We start from the raw sequence: 13,045 nt of genomic DNA, 5'->3' as shown, positions 1-13,045 counted from the left end.
TATCTGATATAGGTGGAATATTTGTAACTCTTGTTTCTCTAATTAGTGTAAGTCAGATTGATATGCTTTAATTGTTTTCTGTAAGTGATGTGGTAGTGTATTGTGTTAGCAGCCACAGTACTTGCAATGATATTCTATCAGGTTTTGGCTCCTATCCCTGGAGGGATTTCCCAGCAGACGGGAGTGATTATTCAGCCTCAGCAGATCCTGTTTACAGGAAATAAAACACAAGTCATACCTACAACAGTGGCTGCCCCTACACCAGCTCAAGCACAGATTCCTGCAGCTGGTCAGCAGCAACCACAACAACAGCAGGCACAACCACAAGCACCACTTGTCCTCCAAGTTGATGGAGCAGGGGACACATCGTCTGAAGAAGAAGAAGATGAGGAAGAAGACTATGATGATGATGAAGAGGAAGACAAAGAAAAAGATGGGGGTGAAGATGGCCAAGTTGAAGAGGTAAACTTATTATTTCAGAAGACTGGAGCATGCTTCTGTTTCATTTTAATTTTTTTGCAATATTTGAAAGAAAACTATATGCTTCAAGTAATATTATATTCCAGTAACTTTGAGAATATAACTTTTATTCTTGTACTCCAAGTTCTTTATTTTCCATATTGAAATTGTGGAAACTGTATTAGCAAAGCACCTTGAAATGCATGTGGGGAAGGCGGGGGTCACAGCAAAAACTGTTAATTGTTGTGAATGTCCTTTTAAAAACTTCAGCAGTAATATTTCTGATGTTATGGAGAGGTCAGCCATGAAATTATGAAACCTTCATAAGCAAACAGAAATAGGCAGCTTCAGTTGGGACTGAGTGCATACAAAAGCAAGGTGTTAGGAAGATTGACAGAAAGGAGAGCCTATATTTAGTTCACTGAGCCAACCGATGGGTGTGGTCTGACCTGTATCTCACTGATGATTCTGTTGCTTTCTGTTACACTAGAACACGCCTGAGAACTCAAATTTGATTATAAAGTACCTTCTAGAAACATTAGACCTTGATTTAATGAAATCAGGAGATAGGACTTGTTGCATTCTTAATTTAGACTCTTGAGCTGGCTTGGTTTTGGACTCGAGCCACTGGTTCTTACTAAGTTTTTGTGTATTGCACCAAAAAGGCCCATTTAATAAGGAATTGAAAAAAAAAAAAGTGGGGGGGAGACGGGTACTAATAAGTTAAAAGGACTGTTATTTCAGTCTCTGACAGGGAACTTGGAACTCCCTAAAATGCGTTTTGAACTGTCAGATCACTTCCACAGTTCTCTGCAGCCTTTCCAATTTTAAGATTCCATTTAAAATGCCACTCTGAGGAGCATATATAGCATTTCACAGTCTGTATCACTCATGCAGTATATGCAGGTAAAACTTTTATAAAGGGGTTAAATCAGATTTTTCTGTAGTACATCTACAGTGGTGTCTAACAGTATTTATTTAGTTAAAACTTACTGGTTGGGTTCACGTCACCTTTCCATTATATTGATTGGCACAGATGTCAGTTTGGATGTTTTAATAGTTACCTTAAGTATAGGTCATCATGCTTAAATATTAATTGTTCTTTAATAGTGCCTTAATGCTAGCATTTCTGTGGAAATTTTTTTATAAGCCAAGACTTTCTTATCAGCATGCCAGAGATCTACTGTTATTTTTGCTACCTTTGTTCATCAGCAGCTACATAATGAGTGGACCAGTTCCTTAAAGCTTTTGAAGTCACTTAAATATAGCATTACTTTGGAAGGAATTAGGACTTCTAGTACACCTTTTTCTTCTCTCACTAGCATCTCCCCCGTTTAGCTTATACATTTGGGAGTAGGTGGGAAGATGAAGATTATACTGAAGACTTCAGAAAAGTTGTTTTGTGTTTATTGAAGGTTGTTTTAGCTTTTGAAATGTTTGTTATTTAAATGAGATTAAAAAACCCCCGAAATTTCTGCTGGAACAGGGTGTGAGCAGGAAGAGGAAAAAAATGTAAGTAATTTTTAAGGGACATGTAAATACATTCTAGAAGGTCTGGAGAAGTTATTTTGTATGTATCTATGCAAGATCATCTTAAAGCATCTTTTTTTCCCCTCCTGTAAAAACTTTTTGCATGTTCTCTGTGTGGTACATCAAATGTGAATAAGTCATGGAGTTTCTATTTTTAATGGCACACAGGGAGTGATGTGACTAACTTTCCACTGCTTAGATGCTTTAGAAAAATTAAAATCTGCATAATGATAAATTTTTTTCTAAAGACAAGTTGCAAGCACCAGAACATTTACAGTAGAGGAGCAAGAATGGTTGTGGTGACAAAAGGCTGCAGTGTCCGGGATCTGGCCTGGACACTGAAGTTCCAGACTAAAATTGGTAAGGACATCTTCTCAGGATGGAGGGCAGGAAGAAAGTGTATGTGCATCAGCCCTCCGCTGGAAAGCCTGATATTCCCCACCTTAAATGCATTTTATGTCCTGTAGTTCATAGGCAAGCCTCATGTGAGTAATCAAAGCAACAGCTTTGATCTTACTAAACAACATAACTTTTTGCACGTGTTTCTTTCAGGAGCCTCTTAACAGTGAAGATGATGTGAGTGATGAGGAAGGACAAGAACTGTTCGATACGGAAAATGTTGTTGTGTGCCAGTATGATAAGGTAATCTCTACAGAACAGAATCCAAGAATTCTACTTTCTCTGTTCTTCTTCCTATCAAGTCATAATTTTTAAGTAACATCTTTGTAACTGTTAAGTACAGGTAGATCTGCAAAGGTTATAATGTGAATGGTAATGTAAGAATTAGCTATTGTTTGTTTTCAAAACAGGTTTGTGTAACATGTTTTTTCTAAACTTGGCAATGAGTAAAATTCAGAAAAATACGGCTGCGTTTTCTTTTTCTTCATCGTGTCTTCTTGTGACCTTTAACAAAAGGTCAGTCCTCTGGGCTCAGGAGAAGTGAACTATTGTAAGTCAGTTTGTACATTTACTGTGTCCATGAGTGGAAGTAGTCATTATGATTTAGTCTTGTGGAAAACTTTCTTGGTCACTAAAAAGATCTCCTCTTGATGATAGAATAGATATCAGAAGAGAAGGTTCTTTCTGTGCTATGCATCACTGAAATGATGATGTGGAATGCTTTTGCTTATTTTGCTTTAAATTCTGCTGAACTGTCTTGCCTCCTCTATAATGACTAATTTCTTCTTGCATATTTGCCTGGGGATATGCAAGGATTCATCTATGTCTGGAGTTGTTTTACGTTTGTCTAGAAGATATCAGGCAGCTTTTTACTGAGGTAGTATGCGGAAAGATTATTCAGTGTGGATTTTCTTTCTTTTCCTTTACTAGATTAATTGGACTACGATGAATAAGGATTATTTTTAAAGCAGAAAAAAGTTGTAAGCTTGTTGAATAAAAACTCCTACATTGCGAATGGCTTGGTTAGAAAATCTTCAGTTATGCCCAGACTGCTTAGACTTGTCATCAGATTCAACAGAATTTAAGATAGAGGAAAGTGGTACCAGTATCTACATCCTAGCCATCTGTCTCCTCCAGACTGTAATACAAAACTGTTAGTTTCAAGGCAGTTTGTGAGGCTAGTGAGGGACCTCAGAATAGCAGTCAGAAAAGCTTGTTGGGAGCTGCTAAAGCTGAGCAACAGGAACTCCTTTGAAATCCTCCCCCTCTTAAAAGTTAAGAATGTGAACTCACTCGGGAACAGTGTCCATCGTTAACCTCTAGTATCACTTGCTCTGAAAGGACTTCATCACTTACCCAGCAATCATTGTTCAGTTTGTCTCTATACAGGATCAGGTCAGCCGTTCTGAGCAGAGTTCCCTCTTGCACAGTGTCCTGCATCAGCTCATGGTGGGTGCCTCTGGAACAATGAGACAAGGGCAGACAGGTAGTGATGCTCATGTAGAGCATTTTACCATCCTTCTGTGAATTGTCTCTTGAGGGAGACAGATAGTGACTTTGTAGCAAATGGCCAGCAGAGGGTTTTTTTCTTAATATGTCAGAATTTAATTTGATTATTTTTTTGAATCCTTGTAAACTTTGCCTTATAAGAAGTTTCATAAATGAATTATGTGCGTGTGGAGAATTACATAATTTTTAACCCATTGGTTTCATATGATACCTCCTAGTTCTTTATTTAGAGGAGTGTTTCCTCTGCTTTCTTAGTGCCTTTTATGATACTGCAGACCATTGTAATCCTCCTCAGTCACCTCTTTGAAATCAGAGCTACACTTCGCTTGATTGTTATTTGTACAGCTGTCCAAACACTTGATTATTCTTACTTTCATTCTCCAGATCTGTTTTATTCTTCTGTATCTTACTTGATACAGGTGGATAAGCTTGAGGGAGGATCAGAGCTATTCACAACACAGGTGAACCTTCAATTTAGTGTGGTGTAGGAATGTTCTGCAATAGGTCATGTGTGCTTTTGACCCCACTGAACACAGAGCTGATGTTCTCACAGAAAAGTCCTAGAACATTGCGTTCGCATTCCTGACTTGCAATTGTCAACTCAAACCCATCATTTTTTCTATCCATGTGTTGTGGTTTAACCCCAGCTGGCAACTAAGCATCACACAGCCTCTCGTTGTAAGTTGGAATTGTTTTTTCCATGTTACTACCTTCATATACTTGAATGCCACCATTGTTTTATTACACAATGAGTTAGGGTAGTAACATCGTTCTGCAGCTCTTCAGTAACTGTTCCTTTGTATCATCACTGATGTTTTGTCATTTTCCAGATGATTAGTGAATTCTTAAACCATGCAGACTTCAGCCAGCATAAATCTCTTCTGGAATGATCTCATTTCACTGTAAAAACAGTCATCTTACCCTTGTTTTCCCATCTTAATTCAGTTGTTTATTCTTCTGGGGACCTTCCTTCTTACCTCATGGCAGCTCAGATGCTTCTGATGAGGGATTTTTGTTGAATGCCATTTGGAAGGGCAAATAGAATATATAAGCCAGACCTTTCCATGTTCATTTATTTGCTGTTGTCACTGACTTTTTAGCTTAAAGGCAGCACAGACCAAACAATAGTACTAATAATTGATCGAGTGCTGTAGTCATATCTGTTCTGGTATTACTTTACTGTTTGTTTCTACAGCCCTAATAGTAGATGATGAGACTTCCTGTCCTTGATGGAAATTGAAAAATTGGGATGGCTTTCCTTGTTAAGCATTTTGTAAAATTTTCTTAACTTTTCCTTGGATCCCCTAATTATATTTTTATGTTTTATCTGCAAAAGTTTTAAATTAAACATAAGAACATAAATATACTTAAAGACTCTTCTAGTGGATTTATTGACTACTTAGTACTCCTGGGAAAATGTTTATCTTGCATAGTTGCTGTTAGTTCTAGTGATACTTTCTAACTTAAGCCCTGTACGCTGTGTTGAAGCAAGAAAAGGATTGTGTTTTTTGGGTTCCTGGTTTAGCATCTTCATGAAGTAGGACTCGACTGTTCAGTGCTGCACGTTGATGTTTACTCAGTAGGCATAAGATAACTGAAGTCTTCCAATACTACAACTGTTTGTGGCCCTCGTATCTCCTCTGATCTCCTTCACCGCATTGGTCAACCTGCTTTCTGTAGCCAGGTAGTATTTGGGAATGGGCATGAAGAGAGAAGAGTTACTTCTGTATGGAATATTTTTTTAAAGAGAATATGAATAGAACTGTTGTTTTATTCTTTATCTTCTCCTGTGTCAACAGGAATATCCATTATAACCTGAAGATCCATTATGTCACAAGCTTCTGTAATATGGACGCCTTGGGGACCAAAAATGGAATGAATGTTGTCTTCTCTTTTTTTTTTTTTTTTCCCTTTTCCTCTCCTCGTATTTCTTGGGTTGTTGCAAATAGCTGGACTGATCTCTCAGCTTAATCTTAAAAATTTCTTTTAAACAAAGTCTTAAAAGGGCCAATATTTTAACTGGGAAGCCTATAGATTAAAGTTGAAGCTTCATGCCATCCCCAATACTGGAGATGTTACTTTTCTCACTTGACACTTTATAATGAGAATTGGAATGTAAATCATATACAATGACTCACTATTGAGAAGAAATCAGAGAATATAAGATTAGAACATGTATCAGCTTGTGCATTTTGTACTGTAGAGGTTTTCAGACTGAAAATCTTGTAAATAATCCACTTGTCTTTTAATCTGATCTTAATTTATGGAAACCCAGAGTCAAACTCTAATATTAGAAGTAGAAAGTTGAATAGGCCTCCTATCTATCTATACATAACATAATCCAACTAGTTTTCATGCAGAATGGAGTTTAGACAAGAGATGCAAATAATAAAACTTAGTGTTTGAATCTTTAAGGGCTGGTTTAAAACATTAGTCTTTCTGCTACAGTGGTTGAAATGGGGATTTCTGGCTTTCAAGTGGAGTTTCACATATGAAAGATAATTTAATCAGTTAAAGCAGCACAGGAGGATATATCTTTCTTTTTCCTTTTCAACCACCTCTAAAAATGCTTTGGATTTTGGAATGCCTCTGTGCTTGCATGGTTATATGACAGTTGCTGTCCCTGGTTTAAACAATGAAAACAGAAAATACTTCTATGTATAGAAATAGTTTTTGTTTTTCATAGCTAAATACAGAGTTGATTTTCAAGGTATTTGTAGTAATTTAGTAATGTATGTCTAATAGTTACTTTTACTTTTCCTTGCCCTTATAATTTACTTACGCATTATTACCTATTTCTGATGCAGAGTAATAGTTTAATTTTTTTCCCTGTTTTCAGATTCATAGAAGTAAAAATAAATGGAAATTTCATCTCAAAGATGGCATCATGAATCTTAACGGAAGAGATTATGTATTTTCCAAAGCCATTGGGGATGCAGAATGGTGAAGTTTTAAAAGACAAAACAAAACAAAAAACTCCCTGTAAAAGGAAAAAAAAATCAAAAGCAGGAAAGGTTGAGACTTGGATGTATACTCCAGTCAAAATGTGTATCTGCACATCAGAAATAATAAGCAAAAGTATTGGAACAAAGGTAAAATGTGGCAACAAAGACACTACTTCAGATGAGCAAGCCATGGACTGTAGCAGCTATAGCATTGTCTGGGAGCTGGTTTTGTGTGTTAGGAATACCTTAATTATCAATTCTACATACAGGTACCTACAGCTGGTATTTAGCATGTAAGGCTTTGTTCCCCCTTCCCTTCCCCCCCCCCCCCCCCCCATTTTCCTTGATTTAAGATTTTAAAATACTTCTTCCACTGATTGAAGGAACTCTTCCCTTTGATAGATTATTAATCTGAAAATGCTTATTGTGTGTACAAATCTTTGCTTTGAACACTTCCTTTTGGTAGTGAGGATGGTCAGAATGTTACTTAAACTGCGTGCAAGCTTTGTACAGAAGGGTAAGAATTAAGGTGTTAAATTTTAAATAACTTGTATAAGGAAAATATTTTTAATTCTGATATGCTCATTAATTATTATATCTATTTGTTGTTTTCAATTCAGTTTCCCATAAACAGGTGGTTGTTCCTAGCAGTTACAAAGTGGTAAAATGATCATTTATACTTCAAAATTATTTTAATTTCATGTAAGTGATACCTTTTATTTAGGGCTGTATTTTTTAAATACTAAGCACCTGTAGCTCCCCCTGCCCTAAAAGTCAGATTGCTTAACTTGTTAATTATATTCTTGCTGTTTGGTGATGGTTCAGCATCACTGCACTGAAACGAATAATACAGGTTGCATTGATTTTTAAAAAAGGCTTTGGAGACCTTTGGAGTCAAATGTGTTAGGTAATGGCATAATAGATGCATTCCTTCACCTGCTTACTACATATGTAGTCCAGACATCCACAAATAATTCAACAGACCACAAGAATGACTAAATTTTTAATACAGAAAATCACATAAAAATTCTAACATCCTGGCTGCAACTCTGTTAATCAAGGATCTGCTTTACTAGAAAGTATAGCCATAAGTTATCTGCAACAGTTAATCTCTCTAAAGTTTCCAGGTGGCATGTAATTTCATGAAGAGAGCTGCACAGCTTTGAGAACACAGATTTTGTTAGAGTATCTTTAGACTGTCTTGGTAACAGAAATCAAGTGGTCGGATGCACTAAACCTTGTGTAGTCACTTTTTCACTGCCTTTTCCAGAGGTGTGGTTTTGTGGTGGGTTTTGGGGTGGTTTTTGTGAAAAGCAACAACGTTGCTCCCCCCTCCTTCCCTTCCTCTCCTGAGAAGTGAACACCTCTTCTTCATGCATACCTTGCAAACCCTGCTTTCAGAAATGCAGTTACTTTTGAATGAGGAGAGGGAATGGGCATTATACTTCAGAAACTGTTGAGGAAGGAATGCTCATGTGGCTCACCATTTCAGAAAAATTCTATGTTTCATTGGGTGCTTGGAAAGATGATGAAAAAAGGACACAGTGAAGATAATTTTAACTAAATTGGGGAAGACTTTCAGAAGCAGACATTTGAACCATGATTTCTGACCTTTTTTTGCTTGAGAATGAAACTTTTAATCATTATTTAACAAAGTCACAAGTGTATTTTAGCAGTATAGACCAACTGCTCTAATTTTCATTCTCTCTGATTTACTTGCCTCCAAGTGCATTCATAGTCTCGGTAGTACACAGAAAACTCAAAACACATTGTAAAGAGAGGTTTTTTTGCTGTGATTTTATACACCTGTGCTCTCATTGATACAGACTTAAACTGCCTGTAGACTATATCTAGAGCCATATGGTTAGCCATCTACATACATAAGCTTTATGAAAAGTTAATTGATGTTTCTTCTAATTCATTCTTAAGTAATGGAGTCCTCAGAGTGCATTTTTGGCTTGGGGCTTCAAGGTATCACAAACTCATTGGTGTTTGCTTTCTTCTGAACAAAGCAGATATTTTATTTTTATTTTTTTACCATTGTTGACGCTTCCGTGTACAACTGCAATGAATTAATAATGTACCAACTAATTCCTTCCCTCACTTTTTCCATATTTGTTACCAGTAAGTCTTAAGTGGTAGACTTCAGAAAAATTCCCATAAGTCTGCACAACCAAACTAATAAAAGGAAAAAAAAATCTCTTTAGGTATAGATTCCTGTTTATACTACTGGAACCCAGATTACTTGTACAAGGCTTTGTTTTTGTACATCTTAGTGATTTTTTTTTCACCCACACACATATACTAGAAGCTGCATAGCCTTTTTATTTATTTTTAAGGAATAGCAAAACTTTAAAGGTAACTTAAGCTTAGCCTGTTCTGAAGGATGATAGAAGCTTTCTGAACTTGCACAGTCTCTTGCAAGCTAATTGTATGGTATGCTTTTCAGATAAGAAGTTTTGTCTTCGAATACAAATACCTGTGAAGTTTTTGGAAAGCCAGTCAAACATGAACATACCAAACTGTGCTCTTATTGCTACATCAAGTGTTCCTTTTTTTAAATCAAAAAGCATGTTTAAATTTCATTTTATTGTAGCAGCTTGCTGTAAGAATGTAGTTTGCTTAATTTTATTATTGTACTTGAATTTTTAATAATGGTTTTAACAATGTAACTGAACAGACCATTTCATTAGGTTCCAAAGAAACCATTCCTTTCAGAGGCCAAGGGATTCCCATGTTCGTAGTTCATAAATGATTTCTCTGCCCCCCAGCCCCCACCTTGGAAATAGCTGTTTGTTTTTGTTGTTGGTTTTTTTTTCCCCCCATTTAAATAGTTCAGTATTATGGAAGCAATTAATGATTTCAAGAGGGCTTATGTTAAAATTTGCACAGATAATGGAGCACCTTTTTATGATGGAAGAAAATGGGAAAGGATAACTTCATAATTATAACCATGATGGCTGATGGAAACTTGTAGAACAGCTGGGCAAAATTCTGAATCTTGTGCCTTTTCAGTTTGCAGAATATCTGTTTTGCCAGTATGACAATACTTCTTTTTGATTCCTGAGAGGGTAAATTTCCTGCAGTGCTTCAACTTCAATCAGAAAATCAACTTTTTTGCTCTAATTCTGTTGGGTTTTAGTGTGTGCAATCATTTTAAAACATCTAAGTTGAAAACAATTTGAAATATGTTTTCTGTTGAGATAATAGAGAATTTAGTCACATAAGGGATTTTATGTTGGACTATTTAAATAAAATATGTTTTTATTCCCCCTCACTTGCTGGTTAGTGACAAGATTTCTTTGAGGCTTCATACTCCTTATTCCTGCATTGTACTCACAAGTTGCATTTGAACATCATTCAGTTTCCTAAACATGATTTAAAGTAATAATTGTGGTCTGAGTTTATTTCCAATAATATGATATGTGATTCTGAAGCACAGTTTCTAGAAAAGAACAAAGAACATGTTGTGTCATGTAACAGATTTTTTTATAAATGTTTTTTCTATTTCTGCTGCACAATTAGGAGTGTTAAAGTAAACTTCATTGAGTCTGTGAAAATAATTCCACTGCTTAACAGCAGTAATTGTGTCACCATGTAACACTACCAGAGTAAAATTTCTTAATTCCATGAAGGAGTTAGAGACCGTGTTAACTAAAGTTAATTTTGATTCAGTCTCTTCAATTTGTAAAAGCTCCTTTAAAAACAATAAAGCCCCCCAAATTTTTCCCCAAAGCAAAAGCTTCCTAATAGAATGCAATAAGATGTCCAGGAAGTGAACGGTGGTTTTAGGATAATGCACACTGGATTGATACTGGGCTGCCTTACACAGCATCGTGGGGTTTACTGTGTGCCACCCCACCCACACACCCCCGACTGAAATTAGAGTTCTTTTCAGATTTTGAGATTAGTGACTATACAAGATGAAGAAACTTCCATATTGTTTTGTATTGGTGTCTGGCATCTTAAGTCTTGTTTTCCCATTGCTGTGATTGGTTGGGAAATGTGTAAAAACCAGTCCATTGGTTTCCCTGTTGTCTACTTTTTTCAGGCAGTTCATGCAGTGTGTCTTTTAATTATTATCTGGTGGATTAGATTGTGGAACAAAAGGAGCTTTTTTTGACAGGAAGAACTATGTTGGGTTAGCTATATGTACAGTCATCCAATGAGACATGTCCCAGAGTGCATAGGGTACCAATAGATTATGGAGTGGGGGAATATCCTTTTTTGCTGTTCTGAGCTACTATTGTCAACTGCTGTTGTACATATACTGTTATGTGTAAGGGGGTAAATATATTTATTATGTTTGTAAAATTCATTCTGTACAATTGCAGATCAAGGTTGCTCCTCTGTGATATACAGGATATTATGTTTCAAAGGCCATGCTTGGAATACAATTAGAGAACTTAGTATTTTGATGTACTAAGACCTATTTTAAGTTTAATATTTTGCCTTTGCAAAAACTTTAATTAAAGATGTTATTTAAAAATGTTTGCCACTTCATTTACTATCTTGCATGCGCATTTGTTTAATACATGAAGTTTAATGACTATTACATAATAACACTGAAGATTATGAATTTATTTCCATCACACGCAGGTAACTTCACTGTCACCTAGTTATTGAATTTGCCTTGCTGACTTTCCCTTTGACATCATCACAACGTTATAAAAAAGTTCACATTTTAATCTTAAGGCCAGACTTCCATATTTATTTAAGAATTTGCTCCCTATGGTAACTTGAGACTTAGGTGTTGAGGCAAGATTGATTAAGAACTTGGTGTGCCATCTGGATGTTAGTCCTGTAAATGGAAATGCAAGATAATATCGAGAAATAAAATACACAGTTCTTGGATGATAGCTGGTTGATTTTAAAGGTTTCATCTTCATCAGTGAAACTGATTTAACAGAACTGCTTTCTAGTGTAAGCAGGTGACATCTTTTTAGTTCCTGGCTAGAAGCAGTATCTTGAGACATGACATGCTTTATTTTTAAACCTAAATTTTGAATGTGAAATTCTATACATCATTAGAAAGAATGTAAACTGTAGGCTGTACTGCCTGTATGGAGGGCTGTATTTTGGAATGCGATGATTTTGAAGTAATCTTTTAGCTGTAGTGTTATAAAGGTATAGGAAACAAAGAATCTATAGAGTGGTATTTTTTTCCTAATTCTTAAGAGGTTTTTTTCCCTAATAGTTTTGTAGCCCTCCAGCCCTTGACACTTGGGCAAGTATTAAAAAAACAGTACTGCTTTTCCCATAAAATTTGCCATACTTGTTATCTTGAAAAGGATTTGGAGATGAGTCTGGATAAATAACTATCAGAAATTATGATGTTTTACCAAAAAAGATAATTGCTGTCAGAGCTTGCATACTGTGTAAGAAAAAAGCGGCTTGGAAAAATGGTCTGTTGTTCTGGCCAAAATATGTTCAAAAGGACCCTAAAAAAGGAGGGAAAGCAGAATGCTGACAAATTCATAGCAAGCTCAAGTTAAAACCCAAAAAAAAGCTGGATGTCATCCCTGTAAGGAAGGATGAGAACATTATAATTGTGAATGTTAATTGTACTCTCAGCTGTGCATGAGCAAAGTATTTCAAAGATATTTTTTGGCCAAAATCAAATATAGTTAAAAATACCTTATTTTTTTTTCCTATTAGTTTGAGTTCTTTATGGCTTTATTTATTTTAGTTGCAGAGGTATGAGAGAATAAGAATCTTGGGATATTGCATAGCTTTCAGTATATCCCCATTTAGTTTCAACTACACATCATTCCTTACAACTTGTCTTAAACTGTATCAACTTTGGAGTTCCTGTTTTCTTTTGGTTTTTCTATCCCGGACTGTAAAATACTCTGTTAAAGACTGAAGGTCTTGCCACTTGTTTTCAGAGCAGACTCCTGTTACTCTTTTTTCAGACTTATTTTTTCACCAGTAATGGGATTATGCCAAAACCACTCTAATCCTTTCAGATGTAATGACATCAAAATGAACTGCAGTTCAGCTACTTTTGACCTTTAGTGTGGATACATAACATTCAAAAAATTGGTTTTATGACAATTTTTTTCTTTAAAGACTTTCCCAATTATTTTTGTGTGAAATGCCTGTGCAGTTCCATCTTTTTACATAGTATAAATGTGCATGTCCTTGTGTGACCTGAAAGAGGGTTATCTGAAATAATGAGGTAATATGGAAACATAAATAAT

At 35.8% G+C, this 13,045-nt stretch overlaps 1 protein-coding gene across 2 annotated transcripts in view; it reads left to right on the top strand.

The window, feature by feature from the left end:
* The window catches only part of GTF2A1 (general transcription factor IIA subunit 1), a 32,386-nt gene extending 21,053 nt beyond the window's left edge, over positions 1-11,333 (top strand). For both annotated transcript variants that reach the window (XM_074868544.1, XM_074868545.1), the window contains 3 exons: positions 142-462; positions 2,542-2,631; positions 6,737-11,333. In XM_074868544.1, coding sequence (XP_074724645.1) covers positions 142-462; positions 2,542-2,631; positions 6,737-6,844 — 519 coding nt within the window. In that variant the 3' untranslated portion in view covers positions 6,845-11,333. The remainder of the gene's footprint in view (positions 1-141; positions 463-2,541; positions 2,632-6,736) is intronic.
* Positions 11,334-13,045: the final 1,712 nt, after the last annotated feature.

This window comes from Strix uralensis, chromosome 4 (assembly GCF_047716275.1).
Source record: "Strix uralensis isolate ZFMK-TIS-50842 chromosome 4, bStrUra1, whole genome shotgun sequence".
Taxonomy (NCBI): Eukaryota; Metazoa; Chordata; class Aves; order Strigiformes; family Strigidae; genus Strix; species Strix uralensis.
The sequence above is the reverse complement of the archived record's forward strand: the minus strand, read 5'-3'. Positions and strand labels throughout refer to the sequence as shown.